At 32.9% G+C, this 27,607-nt stretch overlaps 1 protein-coding gene and 1 pseudogene across 6 annotated transcripts; both read right to left on the reverse strand.

Moving 5' to 3' along the window:
• Nucleotides 1-670: 670 nt before the first annotated feature.
• Nucleotides 671-19,403, reverse strand: LOC120169080 (annotated as a pseudogene).
• A 1,569-nt stretch (nt 19,404-20,972) lies between these two features.
• On the reverse strand, nt 20,973-24,146 carry LOC120169048 (protein TWIN LOV 1-like). 6 transcript variants are annotated; one of them, XM_039177292.1, is made up of 7 exons: nt 23,378-24,146; nt 22,812-23,019; nt 22,628-22,692; nt 22,392-22,432; nt 22,229-22,284; nt 22,079-22,142; nt 20,973-21,338 (listed from the first exon to the last, which is right to left on the reverse strand). In XM_039177292.1, exons 1-7 carry the CDS (start codon nt 23,934-23,936, stop codon nt 21,186-21,188), a joined length of 1,146 nt encoding a protein of 381 aa, XP_039033223.1. In that variant the 5' UTR covers nt 23,937-24,146; the 3' UTR covers nt 20,973-21,185. The 6 variants fall into 6 exon arrangements, 4 of the variants coding, with proteins under 4 accessions (XP_039033223.1, XP_039033214.1, XP_039033210.1 ...); XM_039177283.1 differs by having other exon boundaries at nt 20,973-21,314; nt 22,392-22,471; nt 23,378-24,143; XM_039177279.1 differs by having other exon boundaries at nt 22,392-22,471; nt 22,812-23,016; nt 23,378-24,140.
• Nucleotides 24,147-27,607: the final 3,461 nt, after the last annotated feature.

Consider the following 27,607-nt stretch of genomic DNA (forward strand, 5'->3'; position numbering starts at 1 on the left):
AAGTTCATAATGAGAAGAACTTGTTCAATCCAACGCTTTACAACGAAGGATATCAAAATCAAACGCTAAACAAAAAAATAGAACCGGACAAAAAACTAATTGTTTTTTTGTCTTTGCCCTATTCTTGTTAACACAAGAATGTACAAATAGGGTTAGTTGTAGACACCCATTTTTGTCCGGACATTTTAAAATATTATTATTATTATTATTATTATTAATTAACTAATTTATATTTTGATACATGCCACATACATACCCGAGACATCTCCCCAGCAGTTTCACGACATATTCACCAACAGACCGCATCATGTGCACCATAATAGCAGTGACAAGATTCAAGGATATGGATACTATCCTCAATTGAATTTATGTGCAAGATGGAAGGCTAAAAAAGAAAAAATTGTTAGTGGAATATATAGACCCACGTAACAAAATTCTACCTAATCTTCTAAAGCAACCGTGGCCAACATCAGTAGCCGCCATGTAAGCTGGTCGTCGAGTTAAACCGAAGCCAGCCGCCGCCTCCGAATACACCAGATTCCAGCCGAGCCACCGATGAGCTGCAAGCCGAGATATTCCGAGCCATCACCGTTTTTATCAACCTACACAAATCATCCACAGTGATAGATCGCCTACTTCAATCAACCAAAGTCAAGCAAATTAATGATTTCACCTAAACTAGTCATTATCTTTTACCAAACACGAAGAAAATAAAGATACAAACATGAGGATTCGGTAAAGAGAACAAGCATAAATTAAAGGGTGTTCGAACAAGAAAGGGAGGAAGAAACGGAAATAAAAAAAATGAAGAACAGGGAAGTTATCAACAATCATTTGAATAGAAAAGAAAGCCATTCGAAAGGGAAATTCAACGATTCGAATAAGAGAAGGATTCCGTCAACAACGGGAAATATCAACTAGGAATACATAAGGCCATCTTCTCGTGTTTATGTAAGCAAATAGAAAATCAATAAAATTTTAAAAGGTTTCCTTCACTTCAGTTACTTAATTTCCAGTAACCTTCAAATATTTTATTTCTAAGCAAGTAAAGATATAGAGACGATGAGTTAGTTACATTACCTTTCTTGGTTCCATTTTTTATTTTCATTCGTGTGGTAGCTATTATTTGGTTGGTTGTTAGCTGAGTGTTAGTAAGCATCGGGTTCCCTTGAGCAATCACCATTCGAGAGATTAGAGGATAAAAAAACGTCCTCAGCCATTTGAAATTTTAAACGAACGGAAAAAGTTTTTTTAATAAACCAAAATCAAGGAAAAAGAACCAAAAGGCTTACCTTCTCTACAGAGGATCTCATCGGTCGATCACTCTTTAAAGAATCAAAATCAAAGTCTGCATACAAGTTTCGAGGGGCTTTAGATCTAAACTTGGGTTCACTAGCTCGGGTTTAGGACTTATTCGTGGTGGTCTGAGCGAGAATGACCACCACTAAATGATGGCTTGCAATGATGTTGAGAGAGCTTTTAGGACTCTCGGCCAGAGTATAGAAAATAGGGGAGAGGATGAATGAGAGAAGAGGTTTGAAACGGCGGGGTGATTGGGTAGGTTAAATGAGGGTTAGGGTAAAAATATTATATAAAATATCATATATATATATATATATTTATATATATTAACTTGTGTTTTAATTGTTTGGTCAAACCGTGTTTTGTGAAATGGGGTAACAGAGTGCAATATCCATCATTTTTAGAATTGCTATATTTCGGTCCTTAAGTCTAGTTTTTTTATTTTTTATTTTATCTTCGTTTTTTATGGGTTTTTAATTTCAGTCCCTAATGTATTATATTTAACTTTTGCTATTTTAGACATTAGACTTTTAATTTTTTTTTCATGTTTCGTTTTAGTCCCTTGGTCAAAGTTTGTATGTTTATGATTATGTATACTTATTTTTGCGCGCATTCAATTCTAGTCCCTGAATTTAATTGTTTCGAATTTCTATTTGTTTAGACATTTGACTTTTAATTTTATGCATGTTTCTTTTTAGTCCTATGCATATTTATGGTTTATTTCGATGTTAGTCCTTTAGAATGATATTTTGTTTTGTTTCAGTTCCATTATTCTTTTTAGTCTAATACTTATATTTTTATCTTAATTATTATTTTGTTTTTAGTCACCTAGTCATTTAGTTCGTTAGTCTATATTACTTCATAAATTAGTATTTAAGTTTTGTTAATATATATATTAATTCGAATATATATATATATATATATATATATATATATAATTTAAATTTACTTGATTTTGTTATAAGTATGTAAAGTAATTTCAATTGTATTAATGTTATTATATAGATCGGTTTATTTGTTACTTATTATACTTTAAAAATCTTATATATTTATATGTATATATTTTACTATTCAAATTTTTAGCAAACACTATTTTATTATTTTTAATGTTATTTATTTAAATATATTTCAAGAACACTTTTAAATAATTAACTCGAAGCAAATTAATCAAAGTTCAATAATTGGATCATATTTTAATTTTATATTTGATTCAGGATTTCCACCATTTACGATAACTTGTAAGCGACATAGTATCAATTTTGGGCGTCGTGGGGGTGCTAATCCTTCCCCACGCGTAACCGACTCCCGAACCTATTTTAATTGAATCTTTGGTAAACGCAGACAAATTTTTGTCTTAAAAAATGATTTTTCTTAAAATTGTTTTTAAAAGATATTTTTAGGTATTCGACCTACCTAGCCCAAATGTTGATGGCGACTCTTTTCAATTTTATTCAAATTAATCCAAAATCACCCATTTTTCAAAATTAAAAGTCGTAACTGTTTTTTTAAACGATTGTCCCCGCCGAGAAAACGGTTACGTCACCCACTTGTAACCGACTCCCGAATCCGTTTTAATCAAATCTTTGGTAAACGGAGACCATCTTTTGTCTTAAAAAATGATTTTTCTTAAAATTGTTTTTAAAAGGCATTTTTAGGTGTTCGACCTACCAAAACTAAAGGTTGATGGCGACTCTTTTCAATTTAATTCAAATTAATCCAAAATCACCGAATTTTCCAAAATTAAAGTCTTAACTGTTTTCTAAACAATTAAACGATTGTTCCCACCAAAAAACGATTACGACAGCTTGGCGACTCCGCTGGGGAAGTTTTTTTAGAGAGTCAAGTCGATAATCGATTAGTAAATTGTCTTTGCATATGAAAGTTATAAATTCATTCTAGTCTTGTTTTTGATCCCATGTTTGTGTTAAATTATTTTTTGCATTTTAATTTGTGATTTGATTAACTAATAAATAGTTGTACTAACGTGTGATTTACATGTTTGAGTTTTCTGACCTTTACTTTAGTCTGTTGTTTTTCTTGGAACGAGGCAAAGTATTATGAGTTTCCCTCCACTGCTGCTATAACCTTTCGACATTTAGAGCATTCTAATTGTGCTATGTCCTGTTAGGTAAAGGTGAATGCTACACTTACGAGAGAAAAATTGTTTTTCTCCGCATAGGCTTTAGCAAGTAACCTCTGGGGTACATGCCTTATGTTTATGAGCGAAACATTGAGTTTCCTCGCATGGACATAGGGAAATGTATCCTCTCGAACTGAACTTGACCCGTTTAAGCCTATAATGGGCGAGGGTCGAGGATATGGCAAGCCAAAGGGGCACCAGCAAAAGATAATTCGAGGACCTTGTTAGTGATACCAAACTGTTGCCCGTCTTATACTGAATTTCTATCCGGAATTCTTCAAAAGTCACAAGGGGAAACTCATTCTAACATTTTCCTCGAATGTATTTATTTTTGCAAGAAGTATGAGAACTAGAAAAACAGGCGGTTAGGTTTTATGTTTTCCGTATGAAGCATATGAATTAGATATCATGAGGTTAGAGTTTGTTATTAATAACAAAGCATGTGTGTAGATATCATGTTGGGTAGGATCTACTAAAGCATGATTGGGTAGCCAGCATGTGATGGTAGGTTTTATTTGATGTTTAATATACTTATTATCTTGTTGTTTATCTTATAAGTACTAACCCATTTTTGTTTTGTGTCTATTTTATTGTGATTTTATTGCATTTGCATCTTCATGTCATTTAAAGGTGTTAATTCGCAAGTGATTGACTAATAAGAAGGCTGACCATATTGAGGCAAGAAATTCTCATCCATGTAGCCAAAACCGGGAGATCCGAAGATGTTTAAACGATTCATTAAGAAGGACATTCGATGACTGAAGAATTCTGAAATTGATTAAAGACATACCTATGAAGAAGGAGATTCGATAAATGAAGAAGTTTGAAGTTGATTGAATACTACCTTTAAAGGCACCGAGACTAAGTTGTTCTCTAAGAAGATATATGCAGTCATACCAAGGATAAGAAGACCTTTCATAAAGACATGAAGACCAATTCGTATTAGAGGTAAGAATGGAGATTTCAAGATTCAATTTGAGGACATCCGACTTCATCACAAGTGATAAAATACACCGACAATTTTGGAAGTGCAATGATAGATTCCATGAAGAGTACGACTCAAAGAAATGAAGATATGAAGAATCACATTTATATTTTGACTACATGGTGTACTTACTGAATTCTTATCGTCTAAATTAAGGTTGTTCTATAAGTGGTCACTTTCAGAGTTAATACCTCGTGGATTTGCATTCTTATTTTTGCATTGGCTTATTTATTTTGCTATTGTTATTTTGTTATCCTATTTGTACTACCTTGTTTTTTATGTGTTTTTTTTCTTTGTCTGCATTGCATGATCATGACATAATCAAAAGGTGTCGATTTGTGAGTGGTCAGCATAGTAGATGGCTTTCATGATGGACAAGGGGTTTCGTAATCAAGCAGTTCTAGCAGTGAGAAGCACAACAATCATTGTCTACAAAAGTTTTGGAAAGCCAAGAAATGGTGAAATTGAGAAGTCCAGAAAAGAAACCATGCAATTAGAACTCGTGGGCATTGAGAGTATACTTACAGCGTCAGGAGAAATAAACCTGAAGACTCCAGTTCCATCCAAGCCGAGAGGTGGCTCTCATTTTGATTCTATCCCTATATCATATAAGGAGTTGTATGATAAGCTTTTAGAAGCCCGAGAGGTGTCCCCGCAGTATGTAAAGCCTTTGCAACCTCCATATCCGGAGTGGTATGATACCAATACCAACTGTGAATATCACGCAGGAGCTCAAGGACATTATAATCATATGGTGTCGAATTAATTACTTGCTAGAGCATAGAGTATTGAAATTTGAGAATGAGGGTCAACCAGGTTTAATAGTCGAACATCTGGTCGAGGCGAAACCGAGTGAGTCCAAGGACAAAAGCATCAGTAAGGGTATCTAAAACGAAGAGCGTCTATTGAAATATGAAGCTCAAATACTTCAATTCTAAAACGAAAAAGACATTCTAAACAGAGAATTGGAAGCCATGCAAGATGGTTTTCAAAGCATCAATCAAAACCTTTCAAAATGTTGGGTTAGGTAATAATCCAGAAGAGTGGGCAAAAGAAACCTTTAAATTGAAGAGTGGTGTCGAACAATGGAAAATAAATTGTAAAATGCACGAAGAACGAGCTAAGAAGTGCTCTCGTGATCTACAAATTACAGAAAATGAATATAAAACAACCTTGCAAGAGATAGGGATATGGAAAACAAAGAACGAAATGTTGAGAACAGCCCTTACAGACGCAGAAGCCTAGTTTCAAAACCATAATCGTAAGAAAGATATTGAACTCGAAACAAGTAGAGCTGATAATAAAACAATGACAGAGTTGGTACATGATTATAAAAATCTTGCACGAGAACTTCATGACTGCATCGAGTTTCTTACTAGAGAGAATGGTCAATATTGCTTACAACTTCAAAGGTTGAAATGTAAAGTGGAGAAAAAAGACAATGCTATGAATGAAATGGTTACTCAAGCAAGCAACGTGGCTTATAAGTTGGTCGAGTTAGTTGTCTTTGCAAGAGATTTGAAGCAGATGGATAACTCAACACCCGAACATGAGTGGAAGTTAACTTGGCTTTTGAGAGAGATAGAGAAGTTAAGAGTTAAAACTATTCCTTATGTGTAAAAGTTGTTTGGTGTGTCAAAACCTTTGTGTTCAATGAAATTTATTTTAGGATGATCACTCTAGAATGACACCTTTTGCATACATGCATTTGCATCACATTTGTTTATTTAGTCATTTTTACATGCATAATTCATAAAAAAACATAGAGTTAATTCATAGAGGATTATATAAAGTGGTCATACTATGTGACACCACATAAAATCAAGAAGTTGAAATCAATACAATTGGAGCTTGTTCGGCTGATTGTAGGACTAAGCCTTCCAGAATGATCTGAGAAAATAGTCCCCATATCCTGAGGGTTACGATGTTGATACCGTGCATAGTTACCACATAGGAAGCTCGGGGCATACTACTGAGAATTGTGGGGCATTGAAGCGTAAGGTTCAACACTTAATCAATTCAGGGGCATGGACATTCGAAGGATGATAGGGCATTCTGATGCAAACTGAGAAAAATCATTGTAGCCACTACGAACTTTTGAGGCATTCACATATTGTCTTGTTTGCATTTCTTTTCTTTCTCTTTTTGTTAAAAAGTTTGTAAGTCAGTTGACAATCGAACATTTTAAGTAAAATGCTACCTTCTGAGGTTATGAGCAAAGAATAATTTTCAGACTCGAAATTCTTTAAATATACATTGGATTAAAAGCTCTTTTAAGAATCAGAGTTATAGATCTTTGAGAAATTGACAAGATTGAAAACTGATAAAATAAAGACCCTTGACCTTACCACATATGATACACTCAAACCCCATACCATTCTCTTACAGAGACTACTATAGCCTTATGAGGAAACGATTAAAAGGTTTGGCATTCAGGTATGAATAGGAGCGGACAACATGGGGCATCTCTTGTGTATGACTTTGCGAAATTGTCTAGATTACTTTCTATTGATGGCGTTCGATGATGAAATCTTCGCAATTAGGTAAATTCAGTTGCTTGGGAATTGAACTCTAACGATGAGATTTTCTGATTTCCGCCAAACCACCTAGACTATAACAGGTTCTTCTTAAGAGTTATATATACATGTTATATTATTATATATATACAATAAAGCTTGAGTAGTCCCTCTAAAGCAATTGGTTAATAGCCTTGGCTTTATGGATAGAATTCAGCTAGCCTGATAAAGGTGATTATATTATATGTATACAATAAAGCTGACCTATTCCGCTAAGGCAATTGGTTATAGAGGAAACTCGAAAGCCCTGGCTTTATGAATATATTATATTCAAACCATGACCTTGATCGGGTACTTGGCAATTCGGTGTATGGTCCACTGTGATTGTCAAGTCAAAGACTTTGTGATGAGATGAACCCTTCAGCTGGCCCGATAAAAGAAAATTACAATAAAGCTGATCTCAGCTAGCCAGACAATGGCAAATTAAATCAATTTTATAAATAAGGAGTTTCGGTAACGATGGACTAAGGGAGTTAAGGAACACTTGTTATAGTCAACTACACACGAGCACACAGAAATTTAATTTTTAGATCGATATTTTCGCATTGCTTTGGTTAAATGAAAGATTTCAGAGAACTGAAACAGAAGTGTTTTAGAAAGTCTAGTGATTGATTATGTTGGTTGTGTCATTTTTTTCGCATCTGATTAAAATGTCAAGTCAAAGAAGATGGGTATATTGTAAAGTTCACAAAGACCGAAGAAGATATGACATTTTGATGACTGAAACCTTAGAAACTTTAAGGAGCTAACCTGAAACCAACCCATCAATTTTGACACTTGTCAAAGAGGTATAACTTTGAAAGATTAAAAGAGTTGTTGATTCTCTTGATATTTACTGAACTCATATTCTGTGATTTGCTTCAATTATGAGCCTAAAAGAATGATGTTTTTCTTAAACGAACTTTTCATATTTTTAAAATAAAAAGAGAAAACATTTTCAAACAGGACAATCTCTCTAGAGAGTTTAGCCTGGAAATTGACAGAGATCCCTCAAACCTAGGAGCTCAGAATCATAAAATGGGGCAAAGAATTGGAACGTTAGGGAGCCAGGAAAGTAGATGTTTGCAAAGAAATGCGATGGTAATCTTGGTGTGAGAGAAGAATGAAGACGAACAGATCAAGAAGAGAACCAAGATTGCTTGAGCACATTTTCACTGCTATTAATCAAGAAGAACATGCATTATACATACATGAATTTTCATATTTGCATCAAACATCCATCATCAAGATAGTTGCATTCAGCTATATTTTACTGATCTTTCAGGAAAAAATGAGAGTAAAAGACAATAAGACATCCTCAGCAAGAGGGAGCAATCATCTTCAGATTCAACATTTCCAGACAAATTTTGTCTCGCTTGAGACAATCTCATTTAATACGGAGGATTTATTTCACTGAAGATTGTTTTTCTTAAAACAGACTTTGTCTCACTTGAGACTGTTTTACTTGAAAGAAGACATTTCATTTGACTCAAGATTGTTTTTCTTAAAATAAGATTTTTCTCGCTTGGGACAGGTTTTATTCAAAACAAGACATTTCATTTCACTACATGTTGTTTTTCTTAAAACAAGATTTGTCTCGCTTGAGATAGTTTCCCTTGAAATAAAAGATTTTATCTCGCTTGAGATAGTTTCCCTCGAAACAGAAGATTTTGTCTTACTTGAGATAGTTTCCCTTGAAACAGAAGATTTTATATCGTTTGAGATAGTTTCCCTCAAAACAAAAGATTTTGTCTCGCTTGAGATAGTTTCCCTTGAAACAGAAGATTTTATCTCGCTTGAGATAGCTTCCCTCGAAACAGAAGATTTTGTCTCGCTTGAGATAGTTTCCCTTGAAACAAATTTTGTCTCCCTTGAGATAGTCTCTCTTGAAACACAGAACTTTGAGAAAGCTTCCCTTGAAATAAATTTTGTCTCCCTTGAGACAGTTTCCCTTAAAACAAATTTTGTCTCTCTTGAGACAATTTCCCTTTAAACGAATTTTGTCTCCCTTGAGACAGTTTTCCTTGAAACAAATTTTGTCTCTCTTGAGACAGTTTCCCTTGAAACAAATTTTGTCTCTCTTAAGACAGTTTCCCTTGAAACAAATTTTGTCTCCCTTAAGATAGTTTATCTTGAAACACAGAACTTTGAGAACATTTCCCTTGAAACGAATTTTGTCTCCCTTGAGACAGTTTCTCTTGAAACAAGTTTTTGAGACAGTTTCTCTTGAAACAAAGTTTTGTCTCCCTTAAGATGGTTTTTCTTAAAACCAACTTCGTCTTGCTTGAGACAACTTTCCCTTGAAACAAGAAATTGAATCTCACTTGAGATGGTTTTTCTTAAAACCTACTTCGTCTTGCTTGAGATAATTTTCCTTCGAAACAAAATTTATCTCACTCGAGAGAGCTTCTCTTAAAACAAGTTTCTTATTAATTTTCATAAAGTGTTAAATATCTGATAGGAATTCAAAGAGCCAACAAAGATTTCGTTTCACGACTTCATCAAAGAATCAATCCATATTTTTCACCATTGAAAGAAATGGATCTCAACAAAGATTCGAGAACCTTTAGGTCAATACCTTCGGGTACTTCAAACATAATTTTTACTGACATATGATAATATTTTGCAGGCTTGAAAATCTTCAAAGAGAAGATAAACATATCAACATTTCCAGTGGAGAGTTCATAATGAGAATAACTCATCTGATAGAGGGAGAAGAAGTTCATAATGAGAAGAGCTTGTTCGACCTATCACTCGATTCATGGCATTTCGAATCAGTGACACCTCGCTTGAGGGATTGCCATTTCCAATGGAGAGTTCATAAAGAACTCATCCATCAGAGGGAGAAGAAGTTCATAATGAGAAGAGCTTGTTCGACCTATCACTTGATTCACGGTATTTCGAATCAGTGACACCTCGCTTGAGGGATTGACATTTCCAATGGAGAGTTCATAAAGAGAAGAACTCATCCAAAAGAGGGAGAATAAGTTCATAATGAGAAGATCTTGTTCGTCCTATCACTCGATTCACGACATTTCGAATTAGTGACGCCTCACTTGAGGGATTAACATTTTCAGAAGAGTTCATAATGATAAGAACTCATCCTAAAGGAGAAAGTTCATAATGAGAAGAACTTGTTCCTTTCGATTCCATCACAGAAAAAGGTGGATCAACATTTTCAATGGAGAGTTCATAATGAGAAGAGCTTGTTCGACCTATCACTCGATTCACGGCATTTCGAATCAGTGACGCCTCACTTGAGGGATTGACATTTTTAATGGAGAGTTCATAATGAGAAGAACTCATTCAAGGACGAAGAAAAAGTTCATAATGAGAAGAACTTGTTCAATCCAATGCTTTACAACAAATGATATCCAAATCAAACGCTAAAAAAGAAGACCGGACAAAAACTGGTTGTCTTTTTCATCTTTGCCATATTCTTGTTAACACAAGAATGTGTAAAGAGGGGCAACTGTAGACACCCATTTTTGACCGGGCTGAAAAAAATATTATAAATATTATTACTATATTATTATTATTATAATTAATGTTAATGTTACATTTATGCAGGCCAATCAGGAGACAAATACATGCCCATAATACAAATCCTGGAGCCCACACCCAACAACCCATATTACAAGTTACAACCCAACAAACTGGATCAAGACCCAAATTCGGCCCAACTCAGCAATAATAATAATTACGGTTTTTAAACCCTAAAATACAAGCTACCATCGCCTCCAACAATGACAGTGTCGTTACCGCCATATGCTCCGGTCGTGCACCGTCGAGTCACTAACAAGGCCACCAGCGTCATCCCCTACGTCAAGCAACAATAAAAAATCCACTAAACCAAACATCACCTAAACTTGTTTTTAAATCAAATTCTCTCAAGAAATTTGGTATCTGCCATACCACTGCTCGAAAATCAATGGAAAACCCACTCAAAGTGCATTATAAATACAACTAGAAAAACAAAGCAAAGGGGAGAAGATTTGGAAGAGTTTTCGAATAGCTATAAAAAGGGGTTTTTACACAAGAGAGTGTGGGGGAATTAAAAAAACAGTGTGTAAACAACATTAATTTCCCGGGATTCAAAGAGCAAATAGTGTAATTGGGGTTTCCCCTACCATTATCGAAGCAATATAAATCTATTGAGGTATTTTTTGGATTTGATTGTTTTTACTTTCCAGTGATTTTGTGTGTGAAATACAGGTAAATAAAATAATAGATAGTGAAGATTCGTTTACCTGAAGGGGTCGGGTTTCATTGGTGCTTTGTAGCTTGACCTCTCATCGGGGTAGCATAGGGTGGTGGCCATGGTGGTTCATGGCCACCGGTCGGATTCATATGAAAACAAAGAAAGAAAGCAAAAAAAAAAAAAATTGAAATGAAGAAAGAGGCAAAGGAGTATAGAACGACTGTTGGGGTGTTATTTAGGATTAGGATTAGTTTAGGTTTAGTTTGTTAGAATATATATTAAATATTTTTGGATTAATCATGTGTGCAAACCTTTAATATTCAAAGTAGTGCCTTTTGGTTTTATTGTCTTTTGGGTTTATGTTTATATCTTCAAAACTTACGGGTTTTCTTTTTAGTTCTAGGCTAGGCTATTTCGATTCCATGTGGTTTTTTTACATTTGAATTGTAATTTTGTGGATTTTTGTTTTAATCCTACAATATTATTTAGTCTTGCATTTTAATACGTATGTCTTTGTTATTTCCTATTTTCGTCCTTTATAATTTAAAATAACTATAAGCAATTGTGAGTATCATATGAACCAATGGTGACTTGTTTTGTTCATGGGTAGTTATTTTTATATTTGAAGCGTTTATTTTCTCTACTAGACGATATAATGCTTATGTAGTTGTATATATGTATGCATTTAAATATTAAATAGGACTTATTTTTTATCAATAGTTCATGCATATATTAAGCATAACGTAATAAACATTTTTTTCTTTAAGTTGTAAAAAAAAATAGATATTTATTACATATTATAATACATGTAATACATAAGTTTAACCATTTTAAAATATCGATAATCCACTAGCATGTTCATAAAGTAGATATATATATATATATATATTACTACTCACATGCATGTATTCTTTTAAAAAAAATTAGGTTCAAACATGTATTAAAGTATGTTTTTTTAGTTAATATGTATGTTATCCTCATGTACATAACTCGATATTATTATATAATTGAATTAAGGGTAATATCATTTTAATTTAAAATTGTTTGAATTGGGTTGTTTTAACTTATTAGATATCCACTTTTGACAATTTTAAATTAGAAGTATATCCCATTAATGACATAAAAAATGATTCAATGCTTTAAAATTTGGGAACGAAAGAAAAGGAAATATTCAGTTATTTAAAATTTTCGAGAAAAGGTAGTTAGAACTTATCTAAGATCTTGTCTCAATAATTTTAAATAATTGAATATTCTTTATCTTTCTAATGGCTTGGTAATATTAATTTAACATATTTCGTTGCTTTTGAATGTTATAAAATTCACATTTTTGTTGTTTTAAGGGATCAAAAATTAAATTAAAGTTGAACTTGTAAAATTTTGTTGCAAAGACATTAATTGATCGATTAGGTACCGATTTAGGGCGTTGTGGGGTGCTAATCCTTCCCCACGTGTAACCAACTCCCGAATCCGTTTTAATTAAATCTTTGGTAAACGCAAACCAGCTTTTATCTTAAAAAATAATTTTTCTTAAAATTATTTTTAAAATGCATTTTTAGATATTCAACCTGCCTAAACTAAAAGTTGATGGCGACTCTTTTTAATTTAAGTCAAATTAATCCAAAATCACCGAATTTTTCAAAATTAAAATCTTAACTGTTTTCTAAACAATTAAACGATGGTTCTCACAAAAAAAAAAAAAACAGTTACGACAAAGATTTAGTCTTCTAGAGACTCTTGTTTTGAAAGATGGGATTCCAGGAGGAAAAGAGAGAAGAAACGCAGAGAGGAAGTGAGTTGATATTTGAATTGTGTTTGTCGTGTTGCTTGAATGCGTGTTTTGTTCTGACAATGATTGATGGTTTGGTACATAAAGGATCAATAGCTTCCCAAATTAGTGGTAGTGTGGGTTACTATAGACACGGGAAGGGAGACGGTCAATCCAAGAGTAAAAGATGTGGTTTACAACCTAAACCCATCGGGTGGTAGGTCTTCACGCGGATAAAAAAGCAGTTCTTTCCACTTGCAGAAGAAGATTACTGGCAAATCAGAGTAGGCCCGGGATTAAGAGGTAGGTCTGTATTGTCGGGTTTCAACTAGTGGTCATTTTGTAAAGTTACAGCCCATTGGCTTTGTAAAATTTTTGTTCCAAGACACTACCAAGAGGGTCCTTTGTTTTATTGGATCTCTATAAAATGATCATTCGATTATTCATATATTCTAAACTCGTCAAAATCTAATCTTAGAATTACAAACGACTAACATATCTCAGTCAACATGTTGACGTCCAACTCATAAATATATGAATAGTTAGGTGACCATTTTGTAATTTTCAAAAACCAAAAGACTCAACAAATCGACGCCCTATAATCAAATGATCATTTTATCACTTTCAATAGTCGAATGACTCAATAAAACAACATCCTAAAGTCCAAGATCCATTTGTGTACTTTACCCTTATCCAAAAATAATTGAATTATGTTAACAGTTAGATATTTTAAAATTTTCAATCATTTACCATTAACAAACAGTTGGATATTTTAAATTTTACATATCATATATAGTGGAGTTAGAAATGCTGCTTAAAAGGCTTTTACTTTTGGGGGTCACTTAGAAATGCCACTTGGTAAGGCATGCAAATGATTTTAAGACGGGACTCCAGCGCAAGTTAGAATCTTCAATTTGGAGATGAATTTTAATTTCAACCTATTATCACTTTAATACTGGATTATAACAACAGCTACAGTTACATGTTACAATTGATGTTGCACTGTAGCTGCACTACATATTATATATATATATATATATATATTTATTATTTTTCTAATTTTTAATTTTTGTTATTTTTTTTAATTTTTTTTTCTTTTTCTTTTCCTTTTTTTGTTACATTATTTTATCTTATTCTATCTTTTATATTTGTAAAATTAATATTATAATAGTTAAATATTATGAATAAAGTAGAGTTGGTGGTAATGTAGAGATGGTACTGAAGATGAATTATTGTTTTATCTTTATAGTAGAGATAGAGATACTGTAGAGTAGAGACGAGGGCTGGAAATGACCTAAGATGCAGAGTTGGGGGGAGTAACATAAATAACAAGAAACCCCCAAAAATGAAAAGAAGAAGAAACCCCGAATCAATCCTCAAAATCACGCATATGATCTAAAAGGTAGTTGGCTGCCAGTTCCACATTCTTGTTGCACGCAAAAAACACTTGAAGCACTGTTGCTCTATCAAACCCCATTGCTTCTAGCTGCAAATCATGCCTTAGGTTATATATCAACAAATATTTAACAAATGTTCATATATCTGAACTCAATACAAAGATCAAGGCTAGATCCTATCCATTGGGTGGGTTAGGTTGATTTTGAGTCGATATAATCTGAATCAGACCAGTTCAGGTTTCAAAATGTTTGGATCTGGTCAATTTTAGATTCATGTCATTTTGGGTTAGAATAGTTACAGTTTCAGATTGTTTTAGGCTTAAATTATTCATGTTTTTCAAAACAAGTCATTACAAGTTCAGATCACTTTGGGTTCAGGTTATTTCGGGCTCAAGTTGTTAAGGGTTTACGATTCAATTCAGATATGAGTTGGACAGGTTCATACCAAATTGGGTTCAAATTTTTGGGTGCAGGAAACTTGACAGATCTAATCAAGGCAAAAGAAATTTAGTAATAAGATAATTCAACGAACAACCAAAGACAGATAGGTGAAGAAAGGATAATTACAGGGAATAATGCATACATCCTAGTCAGCTTTAAACAAAAGATAATTTACCCGTTTGATGGCATCACGTTCCTCAGGTGTGACTTGAACAGCTTGTGGCATCACCTCAGCTAATTGCTCCATTACGTCCCTATGACAGTAGACAGCAAATATGCATTCAAAGACATGCAGAACTAGGCTAACGAAGTTAGCAACTAAAAGTGACAAGACTCACCCTTCTCCACCTTCAGCAGGTTCATTGATCAGGCGAAGGAAGTCAGCCTGATGCTCTTGAATAAGTCTCATTAGATGTGGATTTTGTTTACCCAACTCTTGAAGCATAGGCTGCAAAAATAAATGAACAAAGACCTTCAGAAAAGACAGGGAAAAAACGAAAACACAGATGGACCAGAAAAACCAAGGGTTCAGAGAATAACCTGCAATATTTGTGGGTTAGCCTGCACATTGTTCGCAAAGCTTGGAACTGAAAAAGAGAAGCAAAACGAGTGTAGTTTGCGAGTTGCATAACACCAAAAAGGCCCATATATATCCATTTGAAGGAAGAAAGAGAGAGAGAGAGACCTGTTGACTGTTGCGCAAAAATCAAGAGTGCCAGTCCTAGCACCAGCTGCACCCATGCTGGGAAGGCCCTGTATCAATAACAGATTATCAAGTCAACGGTTATCTGTCATCAAATTTATCAAATATATGCTGCATTATATCTGGGGAAAGAGGTCTAGAGGATTTGCATTGGGTCCACTTGTAGGAACAGCTGCCACTTGAGGAGGCTGTTGAGGTTGTGATGCTGGGTGGTTAGGGTTTTGCCCAGCTACAGGGGCATGGGCCACAGCTGGAGCTTCAGCTTGCTCAGGGATACCCCTAATATTTACAATAAAATTTCATAATGAAATGCCAATAAGCAACTAAACAGTAGTCAACAAAATGAATGCTTGTTCTAATAAATGGAAAGGGCTGTTTTTACGTCACATAAAGACCTGGGACAAGAAATGTCAAATTATACAAATTCCAACTTCCCTATTATTATTTTTAATTTATTTTTTTTGAGGGGGGGGGGGGACAAAAATGAGTATAACTATTCTTGATACAATACATATTTTTTCATTAAAAAATTTAAAAAAAGAAAAACACATATGCCATACTTTAACTCCGAAAACTGAAAGATCCACCATGTAAAAAAGGACCAGCAAAATGAAAAAAAGGAAGCATATTTTGGTAGAAGGGAAATTACCAAGGCGCAAGTAGAAAAACATCTAATTATAAAAAACAGAAATGGCATTATCATCGTTACCAGAAATCCTCAGGAAGATCTCACATCTGAGACTATTACCATCTACTTTAAGGAGAAGAATAAACCAATGGCAAGAACAAAATTTCAATAACCCTACGTATAAGTTGCCAACTGGAGGCACTCATCAAAAAGAGCTCACACATCACCATTTCAAGTCAGTCACACAGGAATTACTTGCAGAATACAAATATTCCACAGCCCTCTCAGGGTTATTATAAGCAGCACGAATGGCACGGACAACAGTATCCCTATCCCAGGTCCCTCCACCCATATTAAGAATATGTTGGACTGTTCCTTCTAAGTTACTTCCTGCAACCAGATTAGATGCCGCTTGGCCATAAACATCAGATTCTGACCTGTTTCGACAGATTATTCAAGATATTAAAAAACAAAACACGAGGAACTTTTCTATAGAAAGCAATTGAAGACAGATAAAATCAAAAACATGCTTCCAGTCCTTCAGAAAGCATGATGTTCTTATAGGAGAGTAGGTTACGCACGCTATAGTAGTTGAAGTAACAGGACTAGATTCAGCAACAGGTGCAGGTGTAGCCCTGAAAAAGAATTGATAAGAAATAATCCACAATGGACCTGTTGTATCCTAACAAAAAGTGCAGAATAGATAGACATACATAGCTGAAGTTGCAACTGGAGCAGTAGAAGCTGGTGTTGGAGCCACCGGTGGTACAATTGTCTGGGGAGTCTACAAAGAATACATTTGATCAACTATGAGAGAATGGCAAAAAATACTTGCATCCAAAATCACTACTCATTAACCTGCATATACATGCACAGTTTTCCAGAAGCAACTAACCAAAAATCACTCCACACTATATAGCAGAGAGGAAAAAAACACATTTCTATTCATGCTCAAAAAGAAATTTGAAGATCAAAATCACATAATGGTTTTGTGACTTGTGAGAGTGCATAGCTAAGTTTTAACAGGTTCACACATTATTGTGGCATTAAATAGATCAAAAAAGAAAATTAACTAATTAAACTGTTCTAGTGGATCCATGAAGAGAGACTACGATGGTGACAATTTTTTGTTGATATGATATCAGAAGGGAAAAGGTGAGAAAACAAGAGGAAACCAAGTAACTCACAAATGTTAAAAGTGGGACCAAGTTAGTAATAGAATAACTAAGATTCCAACATTATGCATTTTACTTATCAATCAGTAGTGTGAGTAAGATGGTAAGCCGTAAGCATTTGGACACAAAGCAACTCAACCATGCCCCATATCTGAAATACTTAAAGCACTGCTATTCACCATCTACAACATTTAATGATTTAAACCTGTAAAAATTACATTTACCCAAGTTGTTTCTCATTAGTCATCATAATATTGAACAAAACATCTTCCACAAGGAGAAACAAAATCCTAATGCCTTTTCCAGGTCATATCAAATGAAAATGTCTTTTCAGTAATATAGACAAAAAATCATAGCATAATAACTGCTAATAAGCAATTATGCATAAATGAAATTAGTGTTCATAAAAAGATTATGGAAAACACAGCAGGAGAGGTCAAAAAATAGTAATCTTACTTTAGTTGTTGGAGCTGTTGAAGCAGTTGCACCATCACCAGATGAACCCTTATTCTAGCATAAGAGAAAACAATGTAGGATTAGTACCAAATTGAATATAATGAAAATAAACAAGGATACAAGTAGGTTAGATGCCAGAAAAAGAACACATCAAGAAGTATTGTTTCTTGTTTAGCAACAAATTGACATTTTAGAGCATGCAACTAAGACAAGGGAACAACCATATTTCAAAAAATTTAATGGCACCACACTCCACCCTAAACCAAAACTAAGATAACTTCTGAATCCAACAGCTACATGAAAAATCATGTCAGTTAAGGCATTTATTACAAGCAAACACAATTGACCAGCAAGGTTAGGAAGCATTAGATAAGAACTTATGAACAAGTGAGAGAGTGAGAAGAAGAGGGGGAATGTGGGAAATAACTAATTTCACCTTTGCCAACATGATCACAATAAAGCTGTTTTCAGCAACACTATTCTCAGACAGAGTCGTCTCATCTTTAAGAACTTTGTCCTTCTGGATAAGCATTTGTTGTGCAGCAGGATAAATTTCTGCTCCTTGAACAGTTTCTATTTTCTTTTATACATCACCTACCTGGAAGACAACTCACAAATATTAATAGCAGAATTGTATAACATCACAATGACAAAGTAAAAGGCAGTTGCACCAAGCATTATATCCAAGACATCCCTAGGAATAAATATAATCGCTAAAAACATAGCAAAAACAATAAAATACCATCAAACAATAGGATATCCACACCCTTCAAACAAAAAACCCTAGATTATGGCTAAACTCAGAATGCAGAACTTTATATCACTCTGTCGAACAATAGTACCTTGTGTATAGAAATTTAAGAAAGTTCAGTCCCAATAAAAGAACATTTAAGAAACAAAATATTACTAGCATATTTCTATGTTCAATGTTTGTGTATTTTCTATTTGTACCTTATATCTTGTATACTAAAACTAACATTGACATGGAAATCTATATATTCTTGTTAAAGGACACAAGTAAATCAAAGAATCAAGCAAAACTAGAGCCCGGAAACAAAATATTATTCGCTACTTTCAGTGAACTAGTAGCACATCCCCACTTCCTTCACTAAAATATCACAACTACTTCCCATGTCTCTTTGAACATGGAAAATTTATTAAATTTTCCATACAATACCTCCCGTCCATGCAACTATAGGAGTATCAATCCAGCGGGTGGGACATCATGAGATGAGGTAAACCCTCCAATAAACTAAATGAGCACATTCAATCAAATAAAAGCGGAAATTGAACAAACTATCATTCATGATCTTCAATTTAAAGTTCGCGTCTGCTAATTCAACCGCAGGCATTACAATCTGAATGATATAAGCAAATTGTAATTTGTACAGTCCTACCTAAGCCTAAATTGATGTTCAAAAATGGGTAAAACATAAAAGAACAATCAGAAGAAACCCTAGCAGGAACCATAAAATTCATACGATAAGTATAAAGATTGAAAAAAAACATAAAAATTAATTGAAAACTTCAAAAGACGAAACAGAAGAAACGCACCGCATCTTCTGGTTTGACTTCGATATCAAAGTGAGTGCCTTTGAGAGTTTTGACGAAAATCTTCATCTTTCGTTGGATATTTTTATTATTATTAATCCGCCAACCGCTGATCTTATTTATAGAAGTAAAGAAAGGGAGCTGGCAAGTAAGGAGTATCTAGCAGACTGCTTCAAGTCTGAAACTGAGAGGCAGGTGCATTACTTCTGTGCTTTTTTTTTTTATTGAGAATAGATTAAAAACAAGGCGATGATGATGAATCCACCTATCTTTTCTGTAACAATTTTAAAAAAAAATATTTTTTATACTTTTGATTTTTAACTTTTAAAAGTTATGTTTATTATCTTATATTTTTTAATTTTGTTATAAAAACATGTCACATTTTTTTTATTATAAAAATATTATTAACTTTAATAAAACTTTATTTTTATTCAATTTAATCCATATTTGATCCTTTGTATTTTTTATAATTTAATCTAATATTATTTTATAATATTATTATTATCATTTATAATATTATAACTATTATTTTAATCCATACTTCATTATTGTTTTTTAATGATGATCGAACATTATCTTATGGTGATACATCTACATCACTATTATTACAAATGGTAACTAAAACGTAATTTTAAGTATGCTTTTTAAAAAATAATAATATTCAATAACACCTCCTTCAAGCATTTATACAGTCTGCCTTGATTCCATTTCGGTGATGAAGAAATAAGTTTGTATTTTACTTGAACAGGTTTTGGTTGCTTCTATGCTGAACAGTTGCATGACAAAAAGTTCAAGCAATGCGAACATGACAGCTTGAATGGTCAGTGCAGCAAGGAGAGGAAGTCAAGATTGTGCTTAAAATCCTTCCCATATTTGGTTGCGCCATTGTTCTCAACTGCTGCCTAGTTCAGCTCTACACATTATCCATTGAGCAAGCAGCAACCATGAAAACTATTGATTGATGGGTACAAATGGATTGCATGAGTCGCTGACAGTTCATCCCTTTTAATTTAAATGGGGAGTCAGTCGATATAGTGACAGCAGTCAGCTCATGATTTTCCAAGAGAGAAAGGAGAAAAACGGTGGCGTGGGAGAGAAAACTCCTCTAGATTGAGGATGAAAGGGAGTATTAGAGAGAGAGATCTCTCCTTCGGTCTTTTCTCGGAGTATGAACATCTTTGTCATAGGATGGTTGGTGTCATAGTCATCATATCTGTTAATAAGCTAATAAATTATACAGATATAACAGTCAATTATCATATTTAGCTCTAAAAGGTTATGTCAAAGATCAAGGAGTATGGACTCATGGAGCTATTCTAACAGAGGTGACCCTAAGTGTCTTCGAGAGGCTGCTGGAAGTTCTGCTCAGAAAGTATAGTCTCCGACTCTCCGATGATCTTTGTTGACGAAAACTTAATAATTTTCGGAGGGTGAAAACCGGGGGTAGGATAGTGTGGGCTAAAAGAATCAGATATTTTAGCTTTTGCATTTGTTAGCCTCTTCTTTTCTTTGTACTCTTGGCCTTGTAGTTTGTTTTTAGCATCTCTGTATATCAGCCTTGATTGTAAAAAGGAGAAAAGAAGGATTGTTTCAACAGTAGAATGAAACAATTGTGGATGAAATCTGGTAACAAGAGATTTACTTACCAAAAAGGAAAACAAGTTATTGATACATTTTCTACATAACCAAATGTTACATACCAATGAACCCCTGAAACAATCCCTCCCTGATCATTCCTTTTCCTTCCTTTACATTTTGACATTTCCGACAGGTAATAGGTGAGATTACAAAAGATAATCTGCACCGGTAGGAGATTACACGTTTGAGACTGGATTCAAGTGTTTAGTTAGTGATATATAACAGCTGCGAAGAATACAGAAGCCGTCTTATGACTTGGAGGAGCCAGCAGCCATTGATAAGCTCCTCACTGCAACCTTCACTGCACCAACAGTGCTAAGTTGCCTCATCTCAGGGCTCAGCCCGTGTCTGTCCGAGCTCTTGCACTCTTCCTCTATCTGAACACCCACAAAGTAAGCTATCTGAAGCAAAATACTCGGTGTAAGAGAGCGCAAATCACAACTACAAAAATGCTATAACTAGCATTGATACTCTCCAAGCAGGCTTTAGATAATAGAGAAAAACTAAAACATGTAAAATCCAGACTTGTGAACTATTAACAGCTCAATCATCGACAGTAACTGAGCTTTAGCCGAGATCCCAAGTTTCCAACCATTATCAACTTCCAGAATTACCTAGTTTTAGTATCAATTCATTCAATATGAAAAATTAAGGTGGTATTAAAAACATAAATCATGAAATATAATCCCTCTGTTACTCAATTGAGAATAACAAAGCACAAGCCGGATTATCCCAAAGTAAAAATGAGATGGAATGAAGTGGCAAAAATATCAAGTACTAAACATACAGGCTCAAATTCTATCGTTCATATGCTACGAAGTATCACTGTGGTCTTACGTTATGACAGGCAAGCCTACTGGACTGGATTGCTTGTGTGTTTCTTGTTTTTTTTTTAAAAAAAAAAAGGAAAGAAGAAGAAAAACCTTAATTGGCCTTGCAGAAAAACCAGGAAAAAAATCATATTAAATAAAACTGATGTACCCAATTTCATCAATGCTCGACTTCAGTGTTTGAAGCTGAAGGTACACCAGTGACTAACGACAAGATGTAAATAATATTCATCTTGTCAACGGAACAATAAAAATTAAGATCATAGAACTTATATGGATCAATAAAAGGTGCATACGCAATAACACATTACCTTGCCAGAGGCATTACGAACAGGTGATAAGTGAAGGCTATTCCAAAATGAGCTTTTATCCTTCCTGGTACAGTAATAAGACATGCATGATTAGAACTTATGGGAACAAATCCTTACTTCGGTAAATATAGGAAGTGTCAGAGTATCAACCTGTAACTTAAGATACGTACTGTGCATGCTTGTTCTGTTTGAATGCTTTCCTTTATCTGGAAGAAAAAATAGGCAATACGTAACCATCCACCCAATAGGAAGTCCTTATATAACTATATAACCCAGGAAGTTTTCATGTTTATATTGGATAAAAGCAGTTTACCTGATGTACACTTGAAGTATTTGTATCAGCACCATTCAAAACTGCAAAATTAAGCCCCAATATTTCATGCCTATCATAGCCTATAGAGGCAAAGAAGTATGTAAGAAGCTACAAAAACTGCATCCTTAAATCGGTTTATAAACAATCTACTCTAATCCTTCCCCTCTTCACTGGTAAAGTAATTATATAAGGTTAACAATGATGCCTAGTATTGTAAATTAGATAAGTAAAAGCACCTGTCAATTTTAAGAAGGCATCACTTGCATAAACTATAGGCAGCCCGGGTAAATGTGGATCGATTCTGCAAGGCCACGAAAATATGTTGCAGGTAAACAAAAGTAAGAGACATCAGCAATCCCTGCTAAAGTTGGTTATTAACTTATTATTATAAAATTGAAAATAAAGAATTTGCAAACTCACAATACAAAGCTCTGTTTGATTCTACCAAGTGATATATTTAGTGATGAACTGATGTAGCCTACCCCAGGCACACTGCATCTCTTCCCACAGACCAATCGGCCAGTCGACTCACTGTAGTGGGTTAGCACGGACAAGATGTTGTTAAATGCATTCGCTGCCCTTCGCTTCTCGAAATCATTTGCCTCGCATGTCTCTTCAATGTCTACTACTAATATAAAATACAATTAGATGAGAACTAGAACAACTAAATCCAATTGCAATGAAAGATGATAATATAGTGTCAATCATTATCATTGAAACAAAGAGTGAAACATCAAGTAACAGATAACCAAAACTCAATCCAAAAGGTCAAAGAAGTGATTTGAAAGAAAATTGTAAATTGCATTTGATAATGGAAATCAGCATATTTGTTATATCTGCTATTTATGAATATCTTTCCACATTAAATGAACAGTTGTTAACAAACATACTAGTAAAAGCATATTGAATGAAAAATATTTAGTTAGTACTGCAATTGATCATTCAATAATATCTACAATATAAAAGATGTAGCTGAGAAAACGAACCTTTACTACTTGAATCCGAGGACAAAACACGACCTAATTCGAGCACAGAATTGGTATCCACTTCCTTCCTACAAGAGCCGAACATAATCTCATTCAAGCCTGAGGCATCCTCACTGAAGCTCACCCCTCCATTCCTCCTCTGCCTCCTTGTTATCGGGACCTGAACAGCCACGAAATGAATCACCCTCCCATCTTCTTTCCCAAAAACGGGACTCATATGAAACAACATCCAAAACGGCGTCCCGTCTTTACGGTAATTCACCAAATTCACTTGAATACCCCTCTCTTCTCCAATCGCTTCTCTTATTTCCATTACCGTTCTCCGATTAGTTTTGGGACCCTGAAATATATTCCCGTTTTGACCGATTACTTCTTCCCGAGAATAACCCAACATTTTCAAGAAGTTCCGGCTAGCGAAAACGATAGGGTGGCCTGAAATTGAAGGATCCGTGATGGTGAAATTGTCGGGTAATTCGTCGAGAGCTTCCCGGACCCATTCGGAATAACGGTAGTTGAAAGATTGTTGGATTAAACCCAATTTTGAATCCATGTTCGACATTGTTGCAGCTGTTGTTGTTTTTTGAGACCTCCGATTCTGAGTTTCCCGATTGGAACCAATCCCATGAGGGTAGCAATATATTTTTAAAGAACTTTGAAGAATTTCCAGACTAAAAAGCAAAAAAAAAAACGAACAGAACAAAACAGAAGAGCTTGAGAAATTGTAAATATTACTAGGAGAAGGACGAAGGGTATTGAGTTTAAAGTTGAATAATAGTAATTTTTGTCTTTTACAGGTGAAAATGAAGAAAAGGAGAGTGGAAAGATGTGGGTGTGAGGAGTGGGAAATTGGGAAAATATCTCAAGAAATGAAATTTAGGATCGAATGAACCACGATGATTGAGCAATTCCCATCAATCGTTTTGTTTTTTTTTGTTTTCTTTTTCCTCTAAAGTAAGGCTGTAACCAACGAATGAATATTTGTGAAGATTGGCAGCTGCCGAGGTGGAGAATCGTCTAGCTCTACTCCTACTGTAAATCATATATAAACTATAAGCAAATAGCATTTAAACAAAGCCCTTTCTGCAGTCGAAGTTGAAATGAACACAGCTTAGTACAAGATTTCCTTGTTCTCTAAGAGAAATATATATATATATATATATATATATTATCCATAGTTGTTAAATATTTGTTACTATCCCTTTAACATTGTTTTAAGGATAAATTATATTATTCATCACTCAACTATCTTCTTAGTTCTATTTTAGTCATTCTAAATTAAAACTTTTCAATTTAATCATTAAAGTTTCGAATTATTCATGGTGAGGTGGGATGTATGATTTTGATTCAAGGTGAGGTGGGATGTATGATTTTGATTTTTGATTATTTATTAATAAAATAATAATAATAAATAAATAAATAAAATGTCATACAAAAATATTAATAAAATGAACTTCAATGACTAGACAGGAGTAATATGAAAGTTCAATGACTAAACAGGATTGAGAATATAATTAAATGATAAATGTTATAATTTATCTTCATTTTAAAAAATTAGTTTAAAAGTGCTTTTAAAAAGGTAAAATAACAAATCAAATTCTTATTGTTTGATTAAATAGTTATTTTAATCCTTATTTTTTAGAATATTTTATCTCAACATTTTTTTAGAGTAATATGACTTCTGGTCGAATATAAACTATAAATTCACTAATAGTCAATTCTTGTCAACAATATAATAAGTTTTATGTGTCCAAAGTAATAACATAATATATATTATATATATATAAATAATAATATAATATATATCATGTATATATAAGTAATGATGTGATATATATCTTATATATAAATATATATTTAAAAATATTTTAAATATTAATTAGGTGATGTGAAAGACCCAATGAAATCAAGAGGGAGAGGCATATATTAGTTAATAGGAGTAGAGATAAGAAATGAGAGGGAAATAGTCTAAGGAGCGGTAGTTTAATTTAAGGCTACGATTTTAGAGCGTAATCGAAAATGTGATAAAAATCATAACATTCTGGGTTGAACGTAACCTAAAATATTATATTTTTTAATATTTTTTGTTCAACCAAAAATATTATTTTTTTCATAATATTTTTAATTGACAATCGAAAATATTACATTTTTCGTAATATTATAAGTTCAATTCAAAGTATTAGTAAAAAGGTAATATTTTAAGGTATACTCAATTTAAATATTATAATTTTTATCACATTTTCAATTATATTTTAAAATTATCGTTTTAACCTTAAATTAGGTCGACGGAAAGCAGAAGTATCCCCTCTAGCAAAGTAAACAAAAAATAAGGAAGGTTCCTTCCCAATTTACGCCACAAAATCTACCAAAATTTCCCTCATTTTCCAGCTCCTACAACACGAAGCAGTAGGCCCCCTGTTTCTGTTCAATTATTATTGCTTCTACTATTCACTAACCCACCATCTTACTATTATTAGGATAAAATACATATACAATCCTCTGATTATAGCGTATTTTCGGTTCAGTATTCAAATTATAAAAAATTATAAAATAGTTATTCAATTTAAATGTAATAAATTTATATTTTTGAAGTATATGATAATTAATAAAATTTATATAATAATAAATTTAACTCTAAACTTTACACTTTATTTTAATTTAATCTTAATTTTAGAAATATATTCTTTAATATTTTATTAATTTAATCTCTACTTGTCTATCTTTGTCCTCTTTGATTATCATCCTATTAGATGAAAGGAAATTTCATATACGATTTTACTCTATCGTTAAGAAATTAAAGATTAATTTTATAGAATTATGATTAAAATATAATAAATTTTAAAATTAATAATTAACTTTATTATTATATTAATTTTATTAATTGTTATGTTATCTATTATTAAAATTTTGATGAAGAACGATCATTTTGTTATTTTTTAAATTATCAAATTTAATGAAAATGACTAATAAAGAGTGACGTATATTGGAAAGGCTATTTATGTGTTTTATACTTTTTATTAATATAAAGGATAAACTACATATTTAGTATTTAAACTATTACTTTTATTCCATTTTGGCACTAAAACTTTATATTTTTTTCAAAATCATACTTAACGTATATTTTAAGTTTCATTTTGGTACTCCACCGTTAAAAATTTAACGATGGTGTTGATATGTCACCATAAGTAATACTACTTCGTCATTAAAAAATTAAAAAAAATGTCACATAATCAATTATGTTAATTTTTTAACGACTAAATACCAAATTGAAATTTAAATTAAACGTTAGCTATAGTTTTGGAAAAAAATAAAATTTGGTTACCAAAAAATAAAAATAATAATTGAAGTACTTAACGTATATTTGACCCTATTATAAAAGTAAGAAGAAACAAAATATAAAACATTACAAAATTGAATAATGTAAAATTGTCAAGTTGGCTTTGTGATGGTTGTTGTATTCAGATTACATCACCAATCAACCACCAAGAGCTGACACTATAAATCAATGTACTCTCATACTTATCCTTTTAGCCGCGTCATCTCAGGGTCACTATTTTCTTATTTTAATATTATCATTATCATATGATAGGCAAAAATACTTGGATAAGATAGGATTAACGAATCTTGTTTTAGTTTGGTTTGTGAACTTGATGGGTGTTTTCGAAGAGTTTCTCCAACAATTGACGGGTTTTAAGTTGGAAAGTATCAAATATTTTATTACATAGATATACGTATAATTTTATATTAAAATATGAATTTATAAAATTTTAAAGATATATAAATTTATAATATTTTAAGAGACGAATTATATAAATAATATGATTTTTTTTTAAAAAATATAAAAAAATACATAAAATAAAATGATTTCACCCCTATGTATGAACTCATAGTAATGCTTTTTACAAAACCCATAAAATCCCTAGTACCAAAGCACATTATCACGATAAAATTGGCCCAATAAAGTATATGAATTTTTTTATTTAGCCTAATAGGGTAAGTAAAACTTTATTTTGGGATCTATAATATTTTTTATAGTGACATAAAATTCGTCATGTCGATGTGACGAGTTTTAATAAAAATATTTTTTTATTTTAACTTTTTACTTTGATGTGATAGATTTTAATAAAAAAATTATATTTTATTAGAACTCATCACCTCGACGTGATGAGTTTCATTAACACTGTAGAAAATATTGTAGATCTCAAATATAAATCGAGATGTTGTAAAGGGCTA

The sequence above is a fragment of the Hibiscus syriacus genome, unplaced genomic scaffold (genome assembly GCF_006381635.1).
Source record: "Hibiscus syriacus cultivar Baekdansim isolate YM2019G1 unplaced genomic scaffold, ASM638163v2 tig00003041_pilon, whole genome shotgun sequence".
NCBI lineage: Eukaryota > Viridiplantae > Streptophyta > Magnoliopsida > Malvales > Malvaceae > Hibiscus > Hibiscus syriacus.

Coding starts and splice junctions, on each gene's coding strand:
- LOC120169048 (XM_039177273.1), bottom strand. CDS start 23,936: ATGTCGAACATGGATTCAAAATTGGGTTTAATCCAACAATCTTTCAAC. Junction 22,472..22,627: donor TGCCTTCTTAAAATTGACAG/GTGCTTTTACTT, acceptor TTGCCTCTATAG/GCTATGATAGGCATGAAATA. Junction 21,339..22,078: donor TTCGTAATGCCTCTGGCAAG/GTAATGTGTTAT, acceptor ATTTTGCTTCAG/ATAGCTTACTTTGTGGGTGT.